Source organism: Crocodylus siamensis, chromosome 6 (genome assembly GCF_052110815.1).
Source record: "Crocodylus siamensis isolate JL-2025a chromosome 6, ASM5211081v1, whole genome shotgun sequence".
NCBI classification, from domain to species: domain Eukaryota; kingdom Metazoa; phylum Chordata; order Crocodylia; family Crocodylidae; genus Crocodylus; species Crocodylus siamensis.
In genome coordinates, this window is record NC_143400.1 from 5,499,410 (window position 1) to 5,522,159 (window position 22,750).

At 60.4% G+C, this 22,750-nt stretch overlaps 1 protein-coding gene across 3 annotated transcripts in view; it reads right to left on the reverse strand.

Annotated features, from left to right (window-relative positions):
- Positions 1–3,709: 3,709 nt before the first annotated feature.
- Positions 3,710–22,750, reverse strand: part of FIGNL2 (fidgetin like 2) — a 33,369-nt gene continuing 14,328 nt past the window's right edge. Inside the window, exons 1-2 of one of the 3 annotated variants that reach the window (XM_090051808.1) lie at positions 9,804–10,275; positions 3,710–6,856 (exon numbers count right to left, since the gene is read on the reverse strand). In XM_090051808.1, coding sequence (XP_089907934.1) covers positions 4,632–6,845 — 2,214 coding nt within the window. In that variant the 5' untranslated portion in view covers positions 6,846–6,856; positions 9,804–10,275 and the 3' untranslated portion in view covers positions 3,710–4,631. Of the gene's footprint in view, positions 6,857–8,245; positions 9,770–9,803; positions 10,276–22,750 lie in introns of those variants that run through there. The other 2 variants (XM_090051809.1, XM_090051807.1) reach the window with 2 other exon arrangements.

Genomic DNA, 22,750 nt, shown 5'->3' on the forward strand with positions numbered 1-22,750 from the left:
GAGACAGAACCGCAGCCACCGAACGCTGCGGGATGCACCTGACGCTCGTTCTTCTCCTTGAGGTCGGCCAGAACGGCTTGGCGAGCGCAAAGCACTGCTCTGCGCTATCCCGGCTCCCTCCGCGCAGCAAGACTAGCCCCTGGCTGCTTGCAGGACTGCAGGAAGCCTGAGCAACCCAGGAGAAAGAGCCCTTCGACACGCGGCTCTGCTTGGAGCAGCTCCCCTTCGACATCTGGCATTCATTGGGCCCCACCGCAGGGCAGCGCTCCGGCTGTGTCGTCCCATGCCAGCAAAACGTTTCTGGTTCGCAATAGCTCAGGGCCTTGCTGTCCTCGGTGCCCCTGATCCCGACGTGCTGGCAGATTTATAGACCCTCCTTCCAGCCTCGCGAGGCTGCGCATTCATGTCTGACAGCAGGGGCATGAGCGTGCAGGGCTGCCGCCACCTCTGCACCCTCCCCTGCGCGGCGCGAGCACATGGCCGGCGTCCGGCGGGGGAAAGTGGCAGGAGACGGAGGGGTGGAAAAGCACCGAAGGCCATCGCGGCAGGGCAGAGTTCAACCAGCAATCACGAGCGTCTTGTCACCCAGGTTCCCAAGGATTTGTGACCAGATGTGGACGGCCACTGGGCTTCAGGGCCATCGACGTTCAGAGTCTGAACGCCACCTTTCCGCAGCAACGACAGCCACGTGAACAACCCGGCAAACGCTTGATGCGACTTGCACGGCAAATTTGAAACGACTCAGTGCTCACCTACACAGCTCCCCTTCTTTGAGCAAATGGTCGTGAGGTCTTTTGGTCCAGCACACGGTGCTCCTAAAATTGCAGACTATCCTTCCACAGAGCAGCAATGGTTTTTAAAAGAGCGCGACCCTCAAGAAAGCAAACGCAGCAGGTGAGGAGCATTCGCTCGCAGTCCATGGGTATGGCTTCGAGGTAAAAACAACCGACACCTCCCCATCGCAATGCTGGGGGTGCCCGAGCGTGTAGAAGCCCCTGTGTTACACCACGGGCCTCACAAACCAGTTGGCAGTGAACTGGGAGGGTTGAGCAGGACTTTGGCTTTCCTGTTTTCACGTGAGAAGCAGGATCCTGGCCTTTGGCTGATGTTCCCTGCAGCGGGCACACTCCAGTGTCCAAGTAGTGCTGGAGCCGGGCCGAACACGACCGCAGCTCCACCGATAAAGCAGTCGGTCGATGCATGCATCATTGCCCGGTCAAGCGATAGCCTCCTTGCTGGCACTGCAGCGGGGGCACGAGGATGCAGGGATTGCTCTAGCGCTGAACCCTCCCTGGGGCCGTGTGAGAGCAAAGTGCCATGATCTAGGAGCATCACGAGAAAGCCACGCTCCTTCGGTCCTTCCAGATTTACAGCTACATCCTTCCCCCTTGGTTAAACACCTTGGTGTTCTTGCTACTAAAGAGCGCCCTGGCTCTCGATACCATGCCCATCAGCTCTCCCTTGGTAGGAGCTGCTCCCTCAGCAGGCTGCTCCTTCCTTAGGCCCCCTCTGAAAACACTAGAAAGGCCCCTTTTGCTGCCCCCTCTCTATTGCAGCTGGAGGGAGTCTTCACCCTTCCCCAAGTGCCCCCCGCTTTCCCCACCATGAATCCCCCCGGAGCCAAAACCCCCGGTAAAATCCCCCAGCTGTCCTGGGAGTGGCGGCTGATTCCTGAAGCAGCTCGGCACCCAGCACAGGGGGAAACGAGCCACAGTCTGGGGGCCTTGGAGCAGCAAGTGTGCGCATGCAGCTGCCCCTGGATTTGGGAGGGAGAGAAAGAGCAGCCGCACTGCCACGGGGGCCTGAGGCGTTGTGTGCTTGGCAGCGCGCTCTCCCGTCGTCTCAAGGCAGCCAAGGCTCCCCCGGTGCAGGCAGCCGGCCTCGCGCCTCCAAAAGCTGCTCCTCTGTGGAGCGCATCCTGGAGCACTCGCACCGGGATGCGAGCAACCGCATGGCGCACGGCTGTGACACCCCCGAGCATCTGTGCGAGGGCGTCTCCAGTGTGCTGCCAGCCACAGATCCCAAATTCCACCCAGAAAAGCCCTGCAAAAGGAAGCGCACACTGCTGCAGCCGGCGTTTTCATGTAATCTCTTTAATACTGTGTAATACTTTTCTTTTTAAAATACAGTATTTCTTGAGGTAGACCATTACAGCTCAAAAGCATTTTTTTTCAGACATTAATAAGACATGAATTAAATACTTTCATGTACAATATGTTGCAAAATGAGGTAGAAATGGTTACAGAGGATGTACAAAGTCAAATATGATAATAATGAAAAGAGTCTTCAGACATCCAGTACCACTTTTTGGAGGAAGGCGGGACGAGGAGGAGCCCAAAGAGGTGCGGTTTTAACAGTTCCCGAGGGCCAGGTTCCTAGCCAGGCGCTCGCGGCGGTATCAAGTGAATATGGAGACAGTTCGAACAAGTGGCACACGGGCATGCACACGCGCACACACTAACGAGGGGCAAACCAGAGCCAGGCCAAACGAGCCTGGCCGCAGCGTCCCCTGCAGACGACGCGTAGGGCTTGTCAAAGCAACTGCAAGGCAACGGGAAGTATCTCAAGAGCACAGTGCTGGTCTCCTAAAATCTCTGGGTCACTTTGGTGCTAGCAACTGGACCCCGGCTGCACAGAGGCAAAAGGCAGGAAGGAGTTTTTCCTGCTGTAAAAGCAGCCGAGCCCTGGGTGCCCTCCCTGCCTTACAAAGCCTGATGCACAACTCCTAACAGTGACTGGGACGCTTCCCGTTTAGGCAAAAAGGGGCCTCTACCCATTTGTATTGCCTGGTTTGGAGGAGCCTCCCCCCAAAAGCCAAAGGAAGCCGAGACAGCGGGGCTGGGGCACTATACGAAGTGTGCGGCTTGCAAGTCCAGCTGTCCCTTGCACGCGCTTTCCCTCTAGGGCAGCCTCAGCCCCCGCTGGGACTCGGGCCAGGGCTTCCCTTGCGGGTGCCCAAGGGCTTTGGGGCGGGAGGCCCCTCTCCTAGAAGCTGCACCTGCTTGAGCTAAGGGGTGTTTTTGAACTGCTGAGTTCAACCGCTTCAAAGGCTGATCTTGTTTCAAGAGCAGCCGGGTTTTGGCAGCAGGGAGACGTGCCCGGGATACCCAGGACGGGGAGCGCCCTGCAGGGATCCCACCTGTTTTGAGGCTCTCTTCTGATTAAACCAGTGCAACTTTTGCTGTGGAGAGGCAGCCTCGAGCGCACGATGCATCCGGTTTTGCAGGGTCAGTGCCCCAGGCTAGAGAGCGGTGCTAGCCCAGGGCTTTCCCTGTGCACAGGCCAGCGCTGCTGCGGCACGGCTCGGCCTCCTCCACAGGTTAACATGACTTAAAGCCAAGGAGAAGCGAAGCAGAGGACACAGCAGGAAGCCGGCTCTGACAAACTGAGCAGAGGATGTTACCACCAGATGCGTCCAAAAAGTGGTGCTAGGGACAGTTTTCAAACTACGGCACTAATACTCTTTTCCTTTGAAGACACGTTACTCCACCAAACACTACAATAACAATGTTTAAAAAAAATAAAATAAAATTATGGCATAATATATCGTGAAAAGCACCTGAAATACATTCAACTTTCATCTTTGTAACAACTTCAAGTTTGTTTGTTTTTTCCTTACTTCTTTCTTTCGGTCATCCTTTTTTGGAAGCAAACACCCGGCGTGGCCTTGCACTGAGTTTGCAAACTCTTTAAGATCTGGGGGGGGGGGTTTCTTTCTTTTTCTTGAGACGATAAAGAGTTTTTAAAAACACATTCTTTTTTTTTTTTTGTCTGAGGTAAAATTTTTCCTGAGTAGTTAAAAAAGAAAAAACAAAAAAATACTACATACATTACAAAAATAAAAATGAGGTCTAGTATATTAAACAATCTACATTTTTTACTCCAAAACCCTTAAGTTTTGTGTTTTCCCCTCCCTCCTACCCTCTCCCCTGCCATTTATTCCTAATAATAAATTCCTGATGATGGCTTGAAAGGCTATCAAGATCTTCTTGGGAATGAGTCCAAGGCATGGGCACTGCAGTACAGGGAGCTGCCTGGAGTGCCACATCCAAAGAGAGCTGGTTTAGTTACATGACGGCTGAAAAAAAGACCCAAAACCAAAAAAAGCGGGTCTCCATAAACAGGTGGGAGAGCTGCTCCACCAGCACCAGAGAGCTCGGACCACGAGCCCCTCGGCCTGGCTGCTTTCTTTCCATTGCTGGTCTAGAAACCGAAGAACGGGAAAGTAGACGAATAATAAATAGATTATCCTGAGTTCAGTGAACGACTACTTTCAAAAACAACAAAAAAAAAAAACCCAGTCCACTCTGAAATAATAATAATAATAATAATAAAAAAAAGGTATGCATTGGTTGTAGGTGGGATTTCAGGGGGAGGCTTTTGCATTTCACCTGCTGATCAGCTTGGAAAAGACGAGGGCAAAGCGTTGCGGAGCTGAAATGCTGGGGCCGGGGCAGAGACTCCAGGGCAGCAGATCTTCGCGGGAAATGAAGAGAGAAGCCAAAACCTTCCGCTCCGAGGTCGAGCCAGGAGAAAAGCAACGCCAACAGCAAGACACCGCCGCTGGAGTCTCAGGTGGGGCCGAGGGCTCGGCTCCCCCGCCAGCCCCTCTCCGACGCCTCCGTGCACCGTCAGTGTCTGGACCCGTACATTTTATCCCACTCCGCGTATAAGTCCAGCTCCTTCTGGGAGATGGCGGGGCGGACCTTGCAGAAGGCGTTCTCAAAGTCCTTGTAAGAGGTGGGCTGCAGCTGGCCCGGCAGCCCCTGCAGCTGGGTGGCCCCCGCCTGCTGGCACAGCTGGATCAGCTCGCTGCCCGAGTAGCTCTCCGTGTGCTGCACCAGGGAGGCCATCTCCCTCTCGCTGAGGCAGTAGTTCTGCTGGGCCAGGGTGTGGTGCAGGATCTGGCGCCGCGCGATGCTGTCGGGCGGGGAGATGTAGAACCGCTTGGCGAACCGCCGGTGGGAGGCCTCGTCCATGGTGCTGGGCCGGGCGGTCGTGCCGATGACGACGACGTTCTGCTCGGCCGAGGTAGCGACGTTGTCCAGGTAGGAGAGCACCTGAGACTTGAGGTGGCTCGTCTGGGCAGCGTCTTCGCCGGCCCGGGCCGGGAGGAGGGACTCGACCTCGGTGATGAGCACCACTGATGGCTGGCGGCAGCTGGCCACGAAAAACACCGTCTGCAGGACCTTCTCGGCCTCGCCCTTCCACTTGGACAGCAGCGCCGGCCCGCTGAGCTTCAGGAAGGTGGAGCCCAGCTGGGTGGAGATGCATCTGCTCAGCAGGGTCTTCCCTGCCCCCCGGGGCCCGAACAGCAGGATGGTCCTGGGCGGCCGGCTCGACCCTGTGAAAGCCCCAGGCCTCAGGATGGGCCACACCAGCTCCTCCTCGATGGCCGCCTTGATGGAGACCTGCCCGGCGATGTCCGTCCACTGGACGGGGGCGCCGCAGTCCACGATCTTGCTGTTCACCAGCTCTAGCATCAGAGGGTCCATGTTTTTCGGCTGCTCCTCCCCGGGCTGGCTCCCAAAGGGCTGCGGCTTGGCCTGCATGCGTAGGGCGAAGGCATGGCCCTGCTCGCCTTCGCCGTTGGCGAGGGGAGGGGTGAACTTGTCGAAGCTCTCGCCGGACCTCAGTGGGGCCTCCCCAGCGCCGTACGGGGGCGAGACCAGGCCCTTCATGGGCTGGCTGTTGTACTTCCCTGCGTGCTCCTCCGAGGCCATGGCCATCGCCGCTCCCGCCGGCCTCTTCCCAGCCTTGAAGGGCACCTGGGGCGTCTCAGTGCTCCGGCGGAAGCCATTGCCTCTACATTCGCCGTTGTCAGACATGGGGTAGGGGGACTGGGGGGTGGACTTTGGTTGCTCGTAGCTGTATTTCCTGTACCTGCCTTCACCCTCCTCCTCCCCGCCGGCGATGTCGAAGGCCTTTCGTTTCAGAGAGCCCCCAGAATCGCTGCCCAGCGGCGGCACCGCAATGGGGGCCAGGCTGGAGCTCTGGTAGCTGTAGGCCGGCACCACGGGGGGCCGGGAGGACGGCGGAGGGGGCGGGATGGGCGTGGGAGCAGCAATGCCCGAGGGCAGGTACGAGGCGGAGGGGTGCGGGGGGTGGATGCCCCCGTAGCCCGGCTGAGGCGCGTAGCTGCCCGAGGCATAGTTGTACATGGGGCCGGAGGAGCTGTAGCTGGAGACCAGCGCCGCAGGGGGGTGCGCGGGCTGCAGGAGTCCGGAGCTGTGCAGGCTGGAGGGGTGTGGGGGGGGAAGTGCTGTGGTGGGCTGGCTGCAGTAGCCCGATGGCAAGTAGGCACTGCTGTAGCCTGAGCTAAACTCCTGAGACGACCCGAGGCCGCTGGACGTAGTGGCCCCGCCACATGAGTTACTGGGATAAATGGGGTCAGACAGGTTCCCAGGGACGACAGGGGAGCTGCCGAGCCCCACGGGCCCGTTCCCCGGGGTGACGGCTGCGGGAACGACCCCCTTCGAGCCGGGCAGTCCATCGTGCATGGGGTTCAAGGGGTAAGCGCTGTCTGAGCCGTGCGACATGGGCCACGGCTCCACGTCTCCTTTCTGCCCGTTGATGGGCCCGAAGGCTCCATCCCCGTAGCTGTTCAGCACCGGCCTCTCGTAGGGCGAGTCCAGCACCCCCGAGTACTTCTCCGCATACCTCTTGAGGAGGTTGGAAGCCGTCAGCGCAGAGATGTCGTCATTGGCCCAGGCATAGTTGAACCGCTGCCGGCTGCTGTGGTAGAGGTCCGACTTGTGGGCTGGCGAGGAGGTCGTGGAGGAGACGTCCAGGTGCTGCTCCGGCCACTGGTTCAGGGACTGGGCATGCTCTGGTGTCCAGTGCATCTTCAACAGAGCTGCGAGCACAGAGAGAGGCAGACATGGTTAGGCAGCGCCCTGCAGCAGAGAGGGCCTCAGAGCCTGCTCCCTGCACAGCTATCCCTCCCTCAAACAGCCAGCGCCCAGGGTTGCCCCTAGGCTGCCAGAACGCAGCCGTCCCCTCCGCCCCACAACACGAGAGCATCCCTGGCCAGCCCTGCCCGGAGCCGAGCACCCCAGCACTTCCCTGGACTCACAAGGGACCTTTCAGCCTGTGACTGGTCCTGAAGCAGCCGACTGAGCCCCCCCAGGATAGGACCAGCGCACGCGGCCTGCGGCGGGGCTGAGCATTCGCGGCCCCCCATGCTCCCGCAGCCCCTTCCGCCCCAGGCCCCGGGGCCCCTGCAGCGCGGGGTGGACACCGTCGTTGCGGCCGAGGGGCGGGAGAGAAGACTCCCAGGAGGAAAACTGAGCTGGACAAATCCCAGGACAGAGTGGGGCAGCGCAAGCATTACTGGGGCCAGGCGGAGTCCTGCATTACCGACGGCTGGCGCGAGGCGAAGTCGCTTTCTAGCCCGAAACCGACTTCAAGAGAAACGACGTTTAAACGACGCAAGGAAAAAGGTCCCCTGGTCAGAACCGTGACTTGGTTGTCCAAAGGCCGGGATGAGCCCCCGCTTGCCACAAGGATGCCGCAGTCAGTGGTCTTCGCTAGCGGATACGTCTGATAGACAGATCAAGGAGCTCCCGTGCACCACGCAGCATCAGGACGGAGGATAGGGTTGCTAACCCCGAACGTATTCTGGGAGTTTTCATCCCGTGACGTAACGAGATTACTGACCTATCTACTGTACTCTGGACAATACTGCAAAATCTCACGCTGTAATACGCATCCTGTTTTTATCTCCTGGGTGACTCGCAGCAGTCTCCTGGAGATTTATATCGAATTCCTGGAGGCTCCAGGGCAATCCTGGAGGGTTGGCCACCCTGACTTGGGGGCGTCTACATGAGATGCTAACTGCACCGTACCTTAATTGTACTGTGCGGTAGCGTGCCGGGCAAAACCCGTGCTAATGTGCTACTGTGCAGTTAGCATTCCTGAAAAGCCATGTGCCAGCACTACTGCACATCGATTTAGTACTTGGCTATGCAAGCGCTAAACTTAATGCACTTAATGTAACTACGGTGCATTAATGAATGTGTAGCCGTGCCCACCGATGAGGAACCAGCCATTTCCGGTAGGCTGCCGTGGCGGCCTTGTGCCCTTCACCGGACCTGCGATGCGCCGCACAGAACCCAGAATCAGCACGGTATCGTTTTTCCTCCCAAGCTACGTTTCAGCTAATGATTTTGAAACACACGGACAAAACCCTTTTGTCAAAGCAGGAGGAATTACATATGGGGAGAGACTAATGGGATCTACTAACCGGCTTTAAAGGCAAGCCCACGGGCACCATAAGCTGAGCTCGAGCCATCTTGCTACATCACCAATGCAAACGTTCTCGAGAAACGGGAGGTCTCGGGACTCAACCAGAAACCCTCTCCGTACAAGCACCGATGTGTCGCGTTTCCCACACGCCGCTCGCCGTTAGCGCCCACATCCGGATGCACCTCAGGGCTGCTGGAGCGCTCAGGGCTCCCGGCCGTGCCTGGGCCTGCGCTGAACAAAGAGCCAAGCCCTGCCCCGAGGAGTTACGGCCAAGCATGCCGGGCTCACGACTGGCACCCGGTGGCAAAACGTGCAGCTCATTAGACTTGCTAAACAGCTGCGTAAAACAGAAAGGTTTCATCAGGACACAAGAGGGAACGACACCGCAAAGCGTGTTGAGGTCAACCGCTGAGACGCAGTCGACATGAGAGCTGGGGGTTAAAAAGAAAACTGTTCCTTGCTATCCGGAGAGGCTGCAACCAAGACGAAAGACCCCGGTGCTGGGCAGAGAGCCCCGGTGCCAGAGACCACATGATCTCGCAGAGCAAGGCGAGACCAGGGGCAGAGAAGCGACTGTCCACGGTCGCGGGTAGCGCGGAGCCGGCTTCCTCTTCTGTGCCCAAACCCGGCCCTTGTCACTCGACCACGAGAAACAGCCAGCCCTGGCTTTTTAGGGCTCCGGCTTTGTGGACGAGGCAGCAGGCAGGCCCCTGCAAACACCAGATGTGAGGCGGGCTCCTAAGGCTACTCAGCGCCATTTCTAACCTGCCCGACTTTGCCAGGGCTGCGTGCACGGCCCAGCACACGTCGTGCTCCACAGCTTGGCTCAAGCTCATCTCTTTTTCCTGTTTTTTTTCCTTTCAAAAGGAAGCACCAGACCAAACCCAAGGGAAAAGGCCTTTGGCTCTCCCCCATTACATTTGTTGCTCAGGAACGAGGCCAAGTGCAGAGTGAACCACATCCTGCTACTGATTTTTGACTCTAGTAAGAGCCCTGGAGCCGGCCCGTATCGTGAGTGAGGCCGCAACCCTAAACGAGAGGGCAAGTACTGGCTTTGCGGGGTATTTATATGTGGGTTTAGGTAGAGAAGACCGGATGCTGCTCTATCGACAGCTCCACGAAAGGCTCTGGAAGGTCAGGATGTCAAAGCGGAGCGAGCCCCACGCCAGGGCAGGACGAGCCGTCACGCCGCACCTTGGGCGCAGGGCCCCAGTCCGCGTCTTATCTTCCACCGGGGGGGCAGGGCACAGGGGCCACGGTCAGGCAAGGGCTCCGGGCCGGGGATCCGGCATGGCTGGAGAGGAGCAAAGCACCTGAACATCCATCGCCGTGCCCTGCGCGCCTCCGGGCTCTGGCGTCCCAAGGCCGAGCACCTGCAGCTGCCGGCTTGGCACTGGCCAGCGGTCGTGTCGCCGCCCGGTCCTCCGGCTCCGCTGACTTCGGCAGAGCCGTGCCGATCTCCACCAGCCCGGCGCTGCCTCGCCCAGTACGTCGGAGCCGAGCTGGGTGGTCTCCGACTGCGTGGGCACGGTCGCACGGCCTAACGTGCAGCTTACCCAGAAGCACAGGCACAGATCCAGATTCCCCGGTGCTGGCTCCTACCGGCGTGACCTGCGCAACCCGGGCCCCCCGGCTCTTCCATGGACGGGGCGGTCGCCGGAGCCGAGCCGTGGGGCGGCAGCGCGCAGGAAGGGTCGCACACAATGAAGCAATCAAGGGCAGCGCCGGAGGAACGCTAACGGCCCGTCAGCCCTCTCCCCACTCCAGTAATTTAATTGCGCCGTTCTCCTCCTCCCGAGCTAATGAACAAAGACATATCGGGAGCCGCGCTGAGGGCAAAGCAAATTCCAAAATTTCAAGGCGGCCCGGGGAACGGGCCTGTGGAATGTGATCATGTTACACACGCAGGCGCGCGCACAGAGCGCACGCTCGCGAGCAGCACGGTGCCCTCTGGCTAAGATCCCAGGATAAGTGCAAGCCTTTACCAGCATCCCCGGCCGTCCCCGTAGCCCCATTGTTGTCCGTGCGTGTACGTTCTCACCACCCCCTCCCCCTTCCCTCATTCACAAAGGCCTCTGGGGATTGCTAAAGTGGGGGCTGGGAGGGGACCTCGCACACCATTCACTCCCCTCTCAGCCTTTAAGCCACTTTGTGGCCACAGCACAATTAGATTACTTAATGCTTTAATTGACTTATATGGCATTTGTGCTTCCACTCTGGATATCAAACTTACACAAGAGGATTTAAATGGGAGCTTTGCGTGGCTTTGTCCAACATCCTCCCTGCATTTACTTGCCATTATTAAAGCGCCACCAATAGGTAAACGCTCAGACGGAGACGGCAGAGACAGCCTGCGGGAACCGGGCCTTTTTTTTTTTTAATGAGCACAAAGGCGAGAGCTTCCCAATAAACCTCCATTCGCGCGGCCGATTTTCTGCGAGCACAAAACTGGGCCCGGCTGCGGGGGGGGGAGGGGAGCCGTGCAGGAGCAAAAAGCAGCAGGAAGCTATTAAAAAGGAAAAGAGACTTTCGGGAGGAAGCGCAGGGCCTCGAGGAACGAGGAGGGAATGTTTTCAAGACGAGACCCGCGGACGAGGTGCTGGAGCGCAGCCCCGCACAGCAGAGACATCCTCGAGCGGGAGCCGCCGCGATGTCGCTGCGGTTATTGTTCGTTTAGTCATTTCCCACGAGAGCAGCGAGGAGCCAGAGCCCCGGCGTGCACGCCACCGAGATGGGCCCTGCCCCAAAAAGCTTCCAGCTGTGCAGGGAAAAGGTGCCGAGCACGCCCAGGAGGTGCCCCGCACCGCACGCTCCTCCCGGCGCTGAGCTCTGCCGTGCTGACCGCCAAATAGGTTAGCAAGCTCCAGGAGACAAAGACATGCCTAGCTCCATATAGCTCCCCGGTTTTGCCTGGCTATTTCCTGCGCTCCCGTACTGGGAACGTGGGCGCAGAGCGGCAGAGCCCGCACGCTCGTTGGAGCAGGCCGGCCTCCCGGGGAACGTTTCTGCCTTGTGTCCACCCAGCACCGTCCGCCAGCTCTCGCGCCCGCGGAGAAATCACTGCTCCCTCGCTGTTAAGCACGTCTGCCGGTCAGGCCTCTCTGCTGGGGCTTCAGATGTTTCCAAATCCTTTGGCGCGCATCCTGCTTGCAGGTCCAAGCCTGGAGGCTTGGTGTTCGGATGCCCCCGAGGTTTGCTTGCCTTCAGCCGTAAGGCCCCAGGAGCAAGCAAGGAAGGCTCCCATTTCCATAAAGCGGGCATAAAGCCGTTACCTATGCGGGTACTATCCCATGCCAGCAGAGTGGTCTTCCTTGGGTGCAGCTAGGAAGCCACCGTGGTGATCACGGTATTCCCCTTGCCAGGGAAGTACAGGCTACATTTGATCGGAGCTGAAAGGCCAAGAAGCCCTGGTACGTGCTCCTGCCAGCCCAGGATCATCTTTGGAAAGGCAGCCTCCAAAACAAGGCAAGGGCACGCGGATGTGGCAGCTGCTCCCCTCTCCCTCACCAAAGCCCGAGTCCCCCCCAGTGAACGACGTGTTGCAGGAGTGGACGGCTGCAGCGCCGAGAGCAATACTGCGGGACTTATTGCTGCTTCATTTCCGTGCCCACCTTGTGACGGGCATGGAGGACATCCTGCTGGGGCTGGGAGGGGGCCAGGCTCGGGGACGTGCTCGCGAAGCTGTGCAACTTTTGGATGAGCGTGCGCCGGCTCCGAGCTCAGTTCTGAGCACAATGCGAAGGCCTGCATGGCCGCCGCGGGGGAAGCTCCTCAGGGCAGCTCCACACGCCAACAGGCCCGGTCAGCTCTCGCGCGCCAGCACTGCACGAGGCAAGGCCTTTTGCAGGCAAGATCTTGCACTGCACCAACGGCACGGGCGGGACAGGTTTAGACAGTAGAGCTTCTGCACGCGAGGCACTCGTCTCCGTCATGTCTGCTATTCTGGAGCAAATCACGGCGTATCCGCTACCCGCTGTGGCCAAATGGAAACGAGGCACATCCACTGTAATGCAAGCACCAGCGCAGGTGGGAATAGGAGCGGTCCCAGCTCCTCCAGCGTCAACCCACACGCAGGCTAGCGGCTGCCGGCAGTGGTGCGCCAGCATGCCCGCCCACCGGTCCCTCAGCCCCGGGAACAAAATGCATCCATCACCTGCCATCCACGTCTTCAGATCTGACCAGAACGCACCCCTCCGGCTCCTGGGACAGGGGCAGGTCAAGGGGGTTGCGGGGCTCTTCCCACCGAAGGGTGACAAGTGGCTGGGCAGAAACCAGGCGCATATTTGACAACCTGGCTCTCTTGTGAGAGCAACGAATCAGGCACGTAGGTCCAGGGGGGCCGGCTCCAACACACACGCGAGGTGCCGCGGCCCCGCCAGGCCTCTGGAGGGGGCCTGCGTTGGGTTTACAAGAAAGAAAATGAAACAGTATTGACGGGCCCCACCCTGGAGCCGCTCTGCTCGGGAACTCCCACCGGCTTTCTGAGGACGGCTCACGGGGCAAGCGTACAGGGTCAAGCTCCGTCACGGAGGTGGCCTAGCCCGGGTCTGATTTTCCAAGGGTGCACACGTGAGCATTTCCAAACGCAAGCCACATGCAAGCCGAGCCGCCCGCTCGCTCCTTATTCGGTGGCGTTGACATGCAAGAGTCATGGACCACAGCGACGCCGCGCTAGGGACCGCAAAAACAAACGTGGTTTCTGCAGGCAAGCGCTCGGGGATCTGGATGCACGTGTGGACGAGCGCGGTTGCTGCAACGCGCCGCGTTTCCCGAGCACCCAGGTGCGGCGTCGCAGAAACCGGGGTCTACAAAGACGTGCCGAAGGAGAAAGGCAGATGGCCGAGCCCTTTAAACGCGGGCTTTGCGGTGCATTTGGGAGAAGGGCTAAAGCCAGCCAACAACAAACACAGCACAAGGAGGCAGAGAGCGGGGTGGGGGGCAGAGAGAAGTTGTCAAGGGTTTGAAATGTAACGTGAATAAGCTGCCAGAACGGGACAGATGTTTCAATGCTCCCCCTCGGCAGTGTGAGAAAATTACTGTCCAGTGACCAAATGGCACGTCAGGTTCCCACCCTCGCGGCCTGTCTATTATCTAAAGCACAAGACAAAAGGAGGGGGGGGCTGGGCTGGGGAGAATCCTATTGTTGCCCCGCGCTCTAATTATGGAAATCTTGTTAATCTATTCAGCAGCGACTCTGAACGGGGTTTTTGTCAGAGGGCTCTTGATGGGGAGCGACCGGCCAGCCGCCCCGTGCTGCCAGCGTGAGCACCCCCCCACCCTGCTCCTCCAGCCCCCGAGAGCCACGTCCCGCACCGTGGAAGAGCAGACACCTCCCTGGACACGCACGCGCGTGTACCGTACCAAGTTGCATGCACACGCACATGGATGAGGCGTGCGTTTGCACATGGCTATTCGCGCGTGCTCCCCTCTTGGACGCCGGCGCGAACGGAGGAGTGCGGAGCCGATGCCGGCCGGCCGGGGCTCCCCTGGAAAGGCCGCGCTCCTCGTTTCAAGCAGAAATGCAAGAGTCCCGTTAGCGGGCGGGGGGGAGGGGCAGAGATGACCGGGGAAATGGAAAGCAGGCAGCGCTGATTATGCGACAGCCGAGGCCCAGGCAGTCGCGCGGGTTGGGGGTGGGGAAGAACGAGCCGCACGCAGACCCCCAGCAACAATAAACAGCTGGCGCAGCCCTCGCACCGCTCCGGCAGCCGTTGGACAAGCCTTGCCACCCCCTACGCTGCGCCCAGCACGGAAATGCGGCCCCTCTGGGGAGCTGGACCTGGGTCCAACACCTGGACCCTGCCCATGGGGTCTCCCGTGGTCCTCGGTGCACCCCTGGAGAGGCCACGTCACACAGTTGGGCCCCCTTGGCCCAGGGAGGCAGCGCTTCAAGGGACCCGGAGGGCAGTGCTGGGGGGCAAAGGCACAGGACGAGCACCTTGGAGCTCCGGCTCTGCAGACGGTGGCCGAGGGCAGCAGGGAGGGGGCAGCGCATCCCACCTGTGACCGGGCACCTCCGGCGTATTCCTCTTCCGCCAAAGCAGCCCAACCCACGGTGGAGAGACCCGCACTCAGCAGCCCCCTGTTCAGTCTGGCTCCCTAGTAGCAGCCTTGCATAACAGAGTCTCCGGGCTGGAAATGCCCCTGGATGCAAAGGGCTCCGGGCGCCTTCACGGGGCCCCGAGAAGTAGCTCAGCACTTCCCCCTGCTCTAGAGAGACGAGGAGACCGAGGCACAGGCCGGCGAGCTGCTTTCCCAGGCGGTGCCCCAAAATCTCCATAACAAGCTCCAGAAAGCGGATGTGTTTTCCAATGGCCTTTCCAGCCCCACTGGTGCACGCAGCTCGCTTGCGCCCTGGGCTCGACGCCCACCTGACCTGCGCCACTGTCAGTCAGGTGCGACACAACGGACCTGAGCTCACACTGAATGCGCAGGAAAGCTTTGCAGAGAGGAACGAAGACTTCTGAGCGTGCAAAGGAGATGTCTCCCATCAGTCTATCCCCAGCAGCTGTGCGCCCCACCTTATTTTATTTTATTTTTTTACTACCAGGGCTGTTCAGGATGCACTAAAACACTCTCTTTCTGATGCTGTGGCACTTTGGGGGTTTGGGTAAAATGGGAAAGTGCAGGTTTTTAATGGCATCGTTTCTACCTCCCTCTAAACCAGCTACATCCTTCATGCCCTGCAGCTCCTTCTGGGTGCATGCAGAAAACTCTCCATCAGCTCTAGAGCATGCGGCCTCCGCCGGAAGATAATGCAAGCAATGAGAAACCTTTATTAAAATACAGCCCTAGGTGTTGTGTGGAAACGGGGTCAGCTCCTCCAACAGAGTAAACCAGCAGGGCCAGGGCAGCTGGGCCGCTTCATACCAAAAAGCACATGGTTCCTGGCTTGAAAGGCTGGAGCTGGCACCGCCGGGACAGGAATACTTGGCAGCTGTCACCAAAAGGGCAGTCGCTGCACACATGTGGGTGCACGGAGAGCTGGCGGCCTGCCCTCGTGAGGCTGCTGTAAAGTCCTAGGCTGGATTCTCCACTGGTGTAAAACGGGTCCAATGGAGTATGGCAAATTTCCACCAGCAAAAGATTTGCTCCCCAATCTCCCCTCCCTGCTGCCGCAGCGCGGGACGCCCAGCGCAGAACCCGGCGACCCGGTTCGACGTACGGCACCTCGGCAACGTCAGCGGACGTGCTCCAGACCGTAGAGGAGCAAGGCCGGACGGGACCTTGAGAGACCGGTCCAGCCAGGGATCACACCTGCGACCCCAGCGTTATAATTGGGGGCTGATCGCCCACCGCCCCTCCGCGCAGTGGAGCTGCGCTGGCACAGTCTGGCGTGCTGCTTTCGAATACATGCGGCAGTTTTTACACCACTGGGCGCCGAGGTACAAATTTGGGCTGTTCGGCGAATCCATCGGGGAGCTGCACGTCTTTGTCTGGTGCGTTTCCCATCCCCTCCCAGCACATGTTGACAAAAGGAAAGGATGGTATTCCAATCAGAGCGGGGTCAATGTACATGTGTTAAAAGGATTTAGGTTAACTCTGATCATGCCCCCTCCCCGCCCCCGAGGAACAGACACTGCCCAGAATAGGGCTTCTATTTTTCCTCGCTCCCTAAGTGAGCCGGGGGCTCTATAATGTCCACTCTGTCCACTCATATATCAAGTGCAGAGCAGCTGGACATCAGCTCGAAATGGAGACTGACCAACAGGCCATTTCCCATCTGTGCCATTTCAGCATCCATCTAGCAAATGAAAAATTAATACATATCCATTCGGACTGGCAGCAGCTGAGCATTACCCATCTGTCAGGCCAAGGCCAGATAATCCTAGCTAAATGCAAGCGGGAGAGAGCGCGCAGCATGCACGGCTGGGGCTGGGACAGCCCCGAAGTGCAGCCTCTCTGCAAGGGAACGCGGGACTGAAGTGTCCCGATGCAGCGGGATTTTCCTGAATGAGGCAAGGTTTCACAATGGCCTGGGCAGGAGGAGGTAAAACCACACTGGAATGAAAAAAGCCATGAATTGCAGCAGCATCGGTCCTGCACATCCTGGCCTGGCTTCAAGCTCCTCTCGTAAAACAAGAAAGGGATGGTTTCCAGTCCTGCTGGCTGCAGGGGAAGCTCACGAACACCAGGGAGGAACCACAACCCTTGGTGTTTGGCGCCCGGCACCCAGAACAGGGCCGGCAGGGCCCAGGGTTCAAGTGCTCTCATGGGACTCGTGCCAGCCTCACGCTCACTGCTCTGCCCCATGCACGTGGCTTGCACGGGAGCCGGATGCCCCCGTCCCACAGTGCGTTGGCCCTGGGCAGCGAGAGCAAGCACGCGGTCCCCTGCTGTGTGCATTTTAAAGGGCTCCCGCCGGCACTTCTGCCATATGTGCGGCTTGCTCGCTCCTCACCGGAGACAATGAGAGACTTGTGAGCCGGAGCAGAAGCTAGCCTCAGAGTAACGCCGGGGTCGTCCCATTGGGGTTACGTCCGACCCAGCGCGCCCGAGTCTGCTTTCGCTGACGGGGAAAATCAGGAAGGGCCCTTGGCACGCAGAGAGTGAACAAGCACCTGACTCTCCTCGCTCTCACTTTCGCGTTCCCCTGCGTTGGTCCCGGGGCAGGGTCTGAGCTCCCGACGACCCTTCGCTCCCCTGCACAGGCTCTGCCATGATGTGGGGCATAACTCCAGGGACAAGGCTGTCGCTGAGGCACAGTGCACTGGGAACCCACCCCAAAGGCTGGCTCTGCAGCTAACCGAGAAGCTCCCTGCAAGGGGGCTTGCAAAATTCAAGCAGCTGGGGCACGCGACGGTTCTCACGACGCACGAGTCAAACCAGGTCCTGATGAGCTGGGACATTTGGGCTGCTAAGCGCCCGGGACAAGACCACCCAGGTCTGTTAGCCAGCAGAGTCCAGTCGACCAGCGCGGGCCCACAGCCCTCCACGGTGACACCCCCGGGAGGCTCAGGGCTGCTCCCCTGCTCTGATTAGCTGGAGCCAGGTCCAGCAAACTCTGCAGTTTCCAGCCCTGATCCCCGATAATCCGGCTGGGTGGGGCTTGCAGCTGACTGGCTGCTATTGAAGAAGAGCTGACACGGGCATTCAGGGTGGAAATACCTGTCAGGACAGTCCCCGACCGGGTCTAGGGGACGGACTGCTCCTCCCTCCCCGCTGCGGGACTGACAACTGCCCTCTGGAGACTTGGGGAAAGCAGAAATACCAAAGCAGAGCGGCCTCTGTGCCCAGGCACGCCTCACCCCGTTCTCAGCAGGCCACGGCCCTTCAGAGCCGCGGGCAGCGGGAACAAGCAGGTGCAAGACACCGGGGTGTGCGGGGGCCACAGCTCACCGCGGTGCAAAAGGGCCATGCTTCTTCGTCTGTGGAGCCCGACTCGACCCCTGCCGCTCGGAGGAAGCTGGCGGCACGGCCCTCGTGCATTTGGGGTCACCACGAGCCACGTGCACACAGCCCGCAGAGGGAAGGGCAGGGCTGGTGCAGTGCCAGGCAGCAGTGAGCCCCCCTCCGTGGCAGCTGGGGGAGCCATGCATCGTGCTCAGCCTCCCAGGTCAGCCTAGGGTGCCACAGTCCCCGCTCCGTGCGTGGGGTCAGCCCATGAGGTGCCCTAATACCCGTGCACCGCGGCTCCCAGGGCTGTCACTGCTTTGTGCCGCTGGAAAGCTGCCTGCTAGCTCTGGGGGCAGGGGACTGCGCAGCCACCCCCCTGCCCAGACTCCGGGGCCCCAAGGTCATCCTGCCCCGGGAGGCAGCGGGTGAAGGAGCATCAGGACCGAGCTAGAGTGCTGAGGTCCAGGCTGGGCCACGCAGCCCAGGAGGGCTCGACTGGGGCCTGGAGCCCTTGGGGATCGCATCCCTTCCTGGATATCTCCCGCTGAGACAGGCCGAGGTCCCCAGGGCACCACTGGATGTTACGCCCCGAGAGGCACCAGCCCAGGCTATTTCCAGAGGATTACGTGCAAGAGGAAAATCCATTTCTAATCAGCAAAACAATTTCCCCAAACAGACGTGGCCCCGTAAAAAGGTCGGCAGGTCAAACGAACCCAATCTGCATACGATCTGCAAGACAATGCCCGGGCCGGCCACCGAGCCACGCTGCAGCAGCACGAGGACGGGGAAAGCAGCGCAGCACCAGGGACCAGCACCGGGTCCGCTAGCATCGCAGCACCGCACGACCCACCCCCGGGGCCTCGGTCCCCGCCCTCCTGCGCTGGAGGAAGCAGGGCAGGGAAAGGAAGAGCGCAGCAATCTCCTTCAATCTTTGAGCTGCCCACAGGTCCCGAGCCTCAGAGCGGGGCTGGAAGCAGCGGCTGTTTGTGACTCCTGCTTCTCTCACTTGTGCTGGTTTTCTCCAGCCTCTAAAGACATCTCCACCGCTCTGCTCAGAGCCCGGGACCCCCCCACCCCCCGCAGACTACCCTAATAGCACTGCCTGCATAGCTTAGCCTGCGGGCCTCGCATGCTGAAACAGGAGGCTGCGCCATCCAGATGGGAGCCACCACCATGGCCTGCTGGGCAGGACACTGGACAGGGAGTTGGGCGCTCTGGGCGCTGTCACCAGACTTGCACTGTGCCCTCGGGCAAGTCGCTCCCACCTCTGGGCTTTCGTTCTCCTCCTGCGCCGTGTCACATCTGTGCAGTGCCTGGCACCGTGGGGGCCCGACCTCAGCTGAGCATGCGGGTGCTGTGCTCAGTGACGTGCGGGCACCCTCGCGCCGTGGGCTCCAGCCCCGGCCTTAGCACGGGTAACTTGTGGAACGCGTCGCCCCAGGAACAGGTGGAGGCAGAGCACAGCCAGGCTCAGCAAGGGCCGAATAGATTCAGGGCCGATCCATCGATTAATGGCTGTTAAACAGAGCAGCTGGAGAGGTTTCCTCTGGCATCTCTAAGCCGATAACAAGGATGGCAGGGAAGGTGCTGAATAGGGGAGAGATCGCTCCAGAGACATCCAGCTCCGTGCTCTCCCTCTATGCATCCACCCTGCCGCTGCTGGAGACAGGCTATCAGGCTAGATGGATCAGGTCTGCCCTGGGCTGGCACTGCCGATGCTCCCCTGTTTCCAGCCCTGCTCAGCTGCCCCCACTAAAGCACCCCCGGGAAGCACCAAGAACTGCCGGGACGGGGCAAAGGTAAAGCCCAGAGGAAGCGGGGCTAAAGCCTCGCCAGGTGCCACAGGGATGTTTATGTGCAGCGTTTCTCAGAAGGCACGTGGTTAATAAAAGGAGCCATGGCTTGCGGGTTTTGCCCCAGCTCCATGGGGCACAGCAAACTACAGCAGTGAAACAGGACTCGGCTGCATCCCCGGGTTTGGGGAGGGGAGGGTGTAGCCTGCCAGACACGGCACCAGGGAGGGGGCATTAGTGCACCCGCGGGGCCTTACACCAGGCCTTAACCAATGCCTCAGGCCAGCGTTCCATATGTGTGGTCCTCATGCAACAGCCCTGAGGATGCATCACCCTGTAGCTTCAAATAAATCATCCCGTCTCCTCTGAAAGACCAGAGCGAGCCTCTCCTTGATTCAATTAAACAGCTAATACATTCTAGAGCGCTTGGGCAGCTGATGCTGGGGAGGCCGCGGGGACGGCAGTGCGTAACACAAGGACCTCATGCTACAGAGCCCTGCCACGGCACAGGGCCAAGTGGAGGGGCAGCCCCGTGGGACGCAGGGACCGAGGGCAGCGGACAGTGGGTGCAAGTGTGCAGGGGTGGGGACGTGCTCCCGACTGCGCCCCGCTGCAAAACACTGCCCTACGTCCTCTCCACCCCCACAGGCAGCACAGCTGAGTTGGACTAGGCTTAGAAATGGTCTCAGCAGCCAGGACTCGATACAGCGAGCAGCCCCGTGCCTGCAGCCTGAGCCTGGGGGCAGCTGTGCCTGGTCCCACTCGTCTGCAGTGGGGGACAAGGACTCGGCAGCATCTCCAGGCCACATGCCCCGGTGCCAGCCAAGCCACATGTTACTCGTGGGTACATGTCCCCCTGGTGCTGCGCGTTGCCTGGACCCTGCCCCAGGCGTCTGGGATGAGAGGTGCTGGCGAGAGAGGAGCTAAGGCAGCGCTGTCCACAGTCCAGCAAGCATCCGCAGACCCGAGGCAAGCGCCATCTTCACAGCCCGGGGCCGACAAAACCAGACTGCCTGCAGCACCGACGTGACAAGGGCCGATTGTGGGCTCCCAGCAGAGCCCTCCCCAGTCAGCCTGGCGGGGCGGACCAGACTGCTCCAGCTCCCTTAGCTTCCAGCTTCTGTAGCATGGGCGTACTTGAGCAAAAACCTCCCCGGCCTCCCCAGAACAGCACTGAACCAAATGCGGCCATGCTTCCACGCGGCATGACTGCAATGCCCTCCTCGGCGCAGACCGCCCCAGCCTCGCCAGCTCCTGCGGGCGTCTGAGCATGCAGCACAGGGCACAGAGAGGCTGCGGCAGATGTAAAATTTGACGGTGGGCGCTCGCCGCAGGCCCAGCACCACCATGGCATGAGGCCAGCAGGAGTGGCAGGGCTGTGACAGCTGAATGCCAGGCCAAGGTAAGCCAATCAAACCCTGCACCTTGGCACATGCAGGCAGGGGAGCCAGCAGCTGGGCTGTGCCCGACTCCCCACCTGGGGTGCCCCCCGTTGCTGCCCTGTGGCGGGGGCCCTGGAAGCAAACGTGGCCTGAAGCCCATGGGACCCCAGGCTGCTTTGAGGACTGAAGCAAGCCATGGGTTGAATCAGGCAGGGCCAGCTCTAATTCTTGGCTTTGCAGCGCAGCCCTGGAGCTGCCCAGAGCCCCTGCAGCACTGGCATCACATGCATTGGGCTGGCCTGTCTCAGCACGCCCCTCGCAGAGCGCCGGTGGGGGCGGGCAGCACCAGTCACCGTGAGCAGCCTGCTCCAGCCACTCCTTGCTGCTAGCAGAGCAGAGGCTAGAGCCCGGGAACGGTCCCTCCCTCCCCTCCTGCCCCCAGCCTACGAGCCCCACGGACTGGGGTCCAGCATTGGGGCTGCATTTTAATGCTGGACCCTCTGGTGCAACGGCGACATACGAGGGACAGTGAGCGCCCTGCTTTGTGCTGCCGCACGGGAGCCCAGTTAGATGTAGGTTCAGGCAGCTCGGCGCGGGCTCAGCACCCTCCTGGCCTGCAAAGCCATTCGCTTCCAGGTGAGGGTCATCTCCTCACACGCTGCCTCTGCACGACCTGCACCGCTGCGAGTGACCCCGGGACAAGGCCCCAACGGCCGATGCTCTCGGCAGGGCAGCCGCTCAGTGCTGCTGGTGCCCGTCGGGAGGATGCTTCTGGAGGCGGACGCTGGGCTGTGGAGGACATGGTGTGTATTCTGCCCTGGAGCAGTCGGGGGTGAAGACATGCAGCTGTGCTGCCTCTGTGCGAGGGCAAACGCTTCGCACCAGAGAAGGACACAAGCGCCAACCGCCAAGAAAAGCATCCCTGGGGATCCAACAGCACGGCCGCCCAAGCACGCACCTTCCTGCTTCTCCCGCTGACTGCATGTCCGCTCCCTTCAGCCCGGTGGGATGAAACTGGGAGAGCTGAGCAGGGCGGCGGGGTGCCCTGCTCCCGACAGCTGGAGTGCAAGCATGCGCCCATGCAGCTGGGCCCCGAGGCCAGCAGACAACGCAGCTGCCCCCTGGACCCCTCCAGTCTATCACTGGCAAGAGCTCCTTCCCCTCCTCCAGGCTCCTTTTAGTTACCGGCACCATTGACATCCTCCCGCTCCGGCCCTGGGGCTGGGGCTGTAACCGGGCAGGGCTGCCACGAGTCCCTGACTGCCACAGCCCGCGCAACAGGGACTGGGACTGCCTGGCTCGGGGGTTCAAGGCTGTCCCCACGCTCAGCAGGAGACGTCAGGGGCTGCGACATCATCTCGGGCAGCGGGGAGATGACCGAGTCTTGGCTAGCCGAGGTGCCTGTTGGGCTAGCTTTTCTTGTCGGTGTCTCTCTTAAAGTCCTCCCAACCCAACTAGAAAAGGATGGGTGATCTGGTCCATCAAACCACTTCAGCCCGAAAAGTCTGCGCAGCTGCACGCTGGACGTTACGGCTCACGCTGGGGCACTGCAGCCGCGGGGGGCAAGCCCCGAACGCCCGATCGCTGGAGCGGCCTGCAGTCGGGGTGGCCCCTGCCCCAGCTCCGCCTCGCTGTGACAGCAGGCTGCCGCCCCACCCTGGACCCCTGCGCACCCACGCTCAGGTGCACGTGCTGCGAGTCAGCCCCGGCAGATGCAAAGCACCGTCCCGTGGGCCCAGAGGAGTTCCCAGGGTTGAGGCCTGGGACACGGGCAGAGGCAGGGAAGAAACTCCCCCCTTGCGTCCTTTGTGCTGCGGCCAATGGCCGCCCGACTCCAGGAATTCACAAACAGCGGCGCAGCCCCAAGGGAGGGAATTAACACATCCGAACCACTCAACCTGCAAGGAACAAAGCCCCAAGGCTCAGGCAGGGGAGGAAGGAGGGAGGCTGAGAGGGGAGGAAGCCGCCAGCCTTATGCCCAGCTAAAAACCT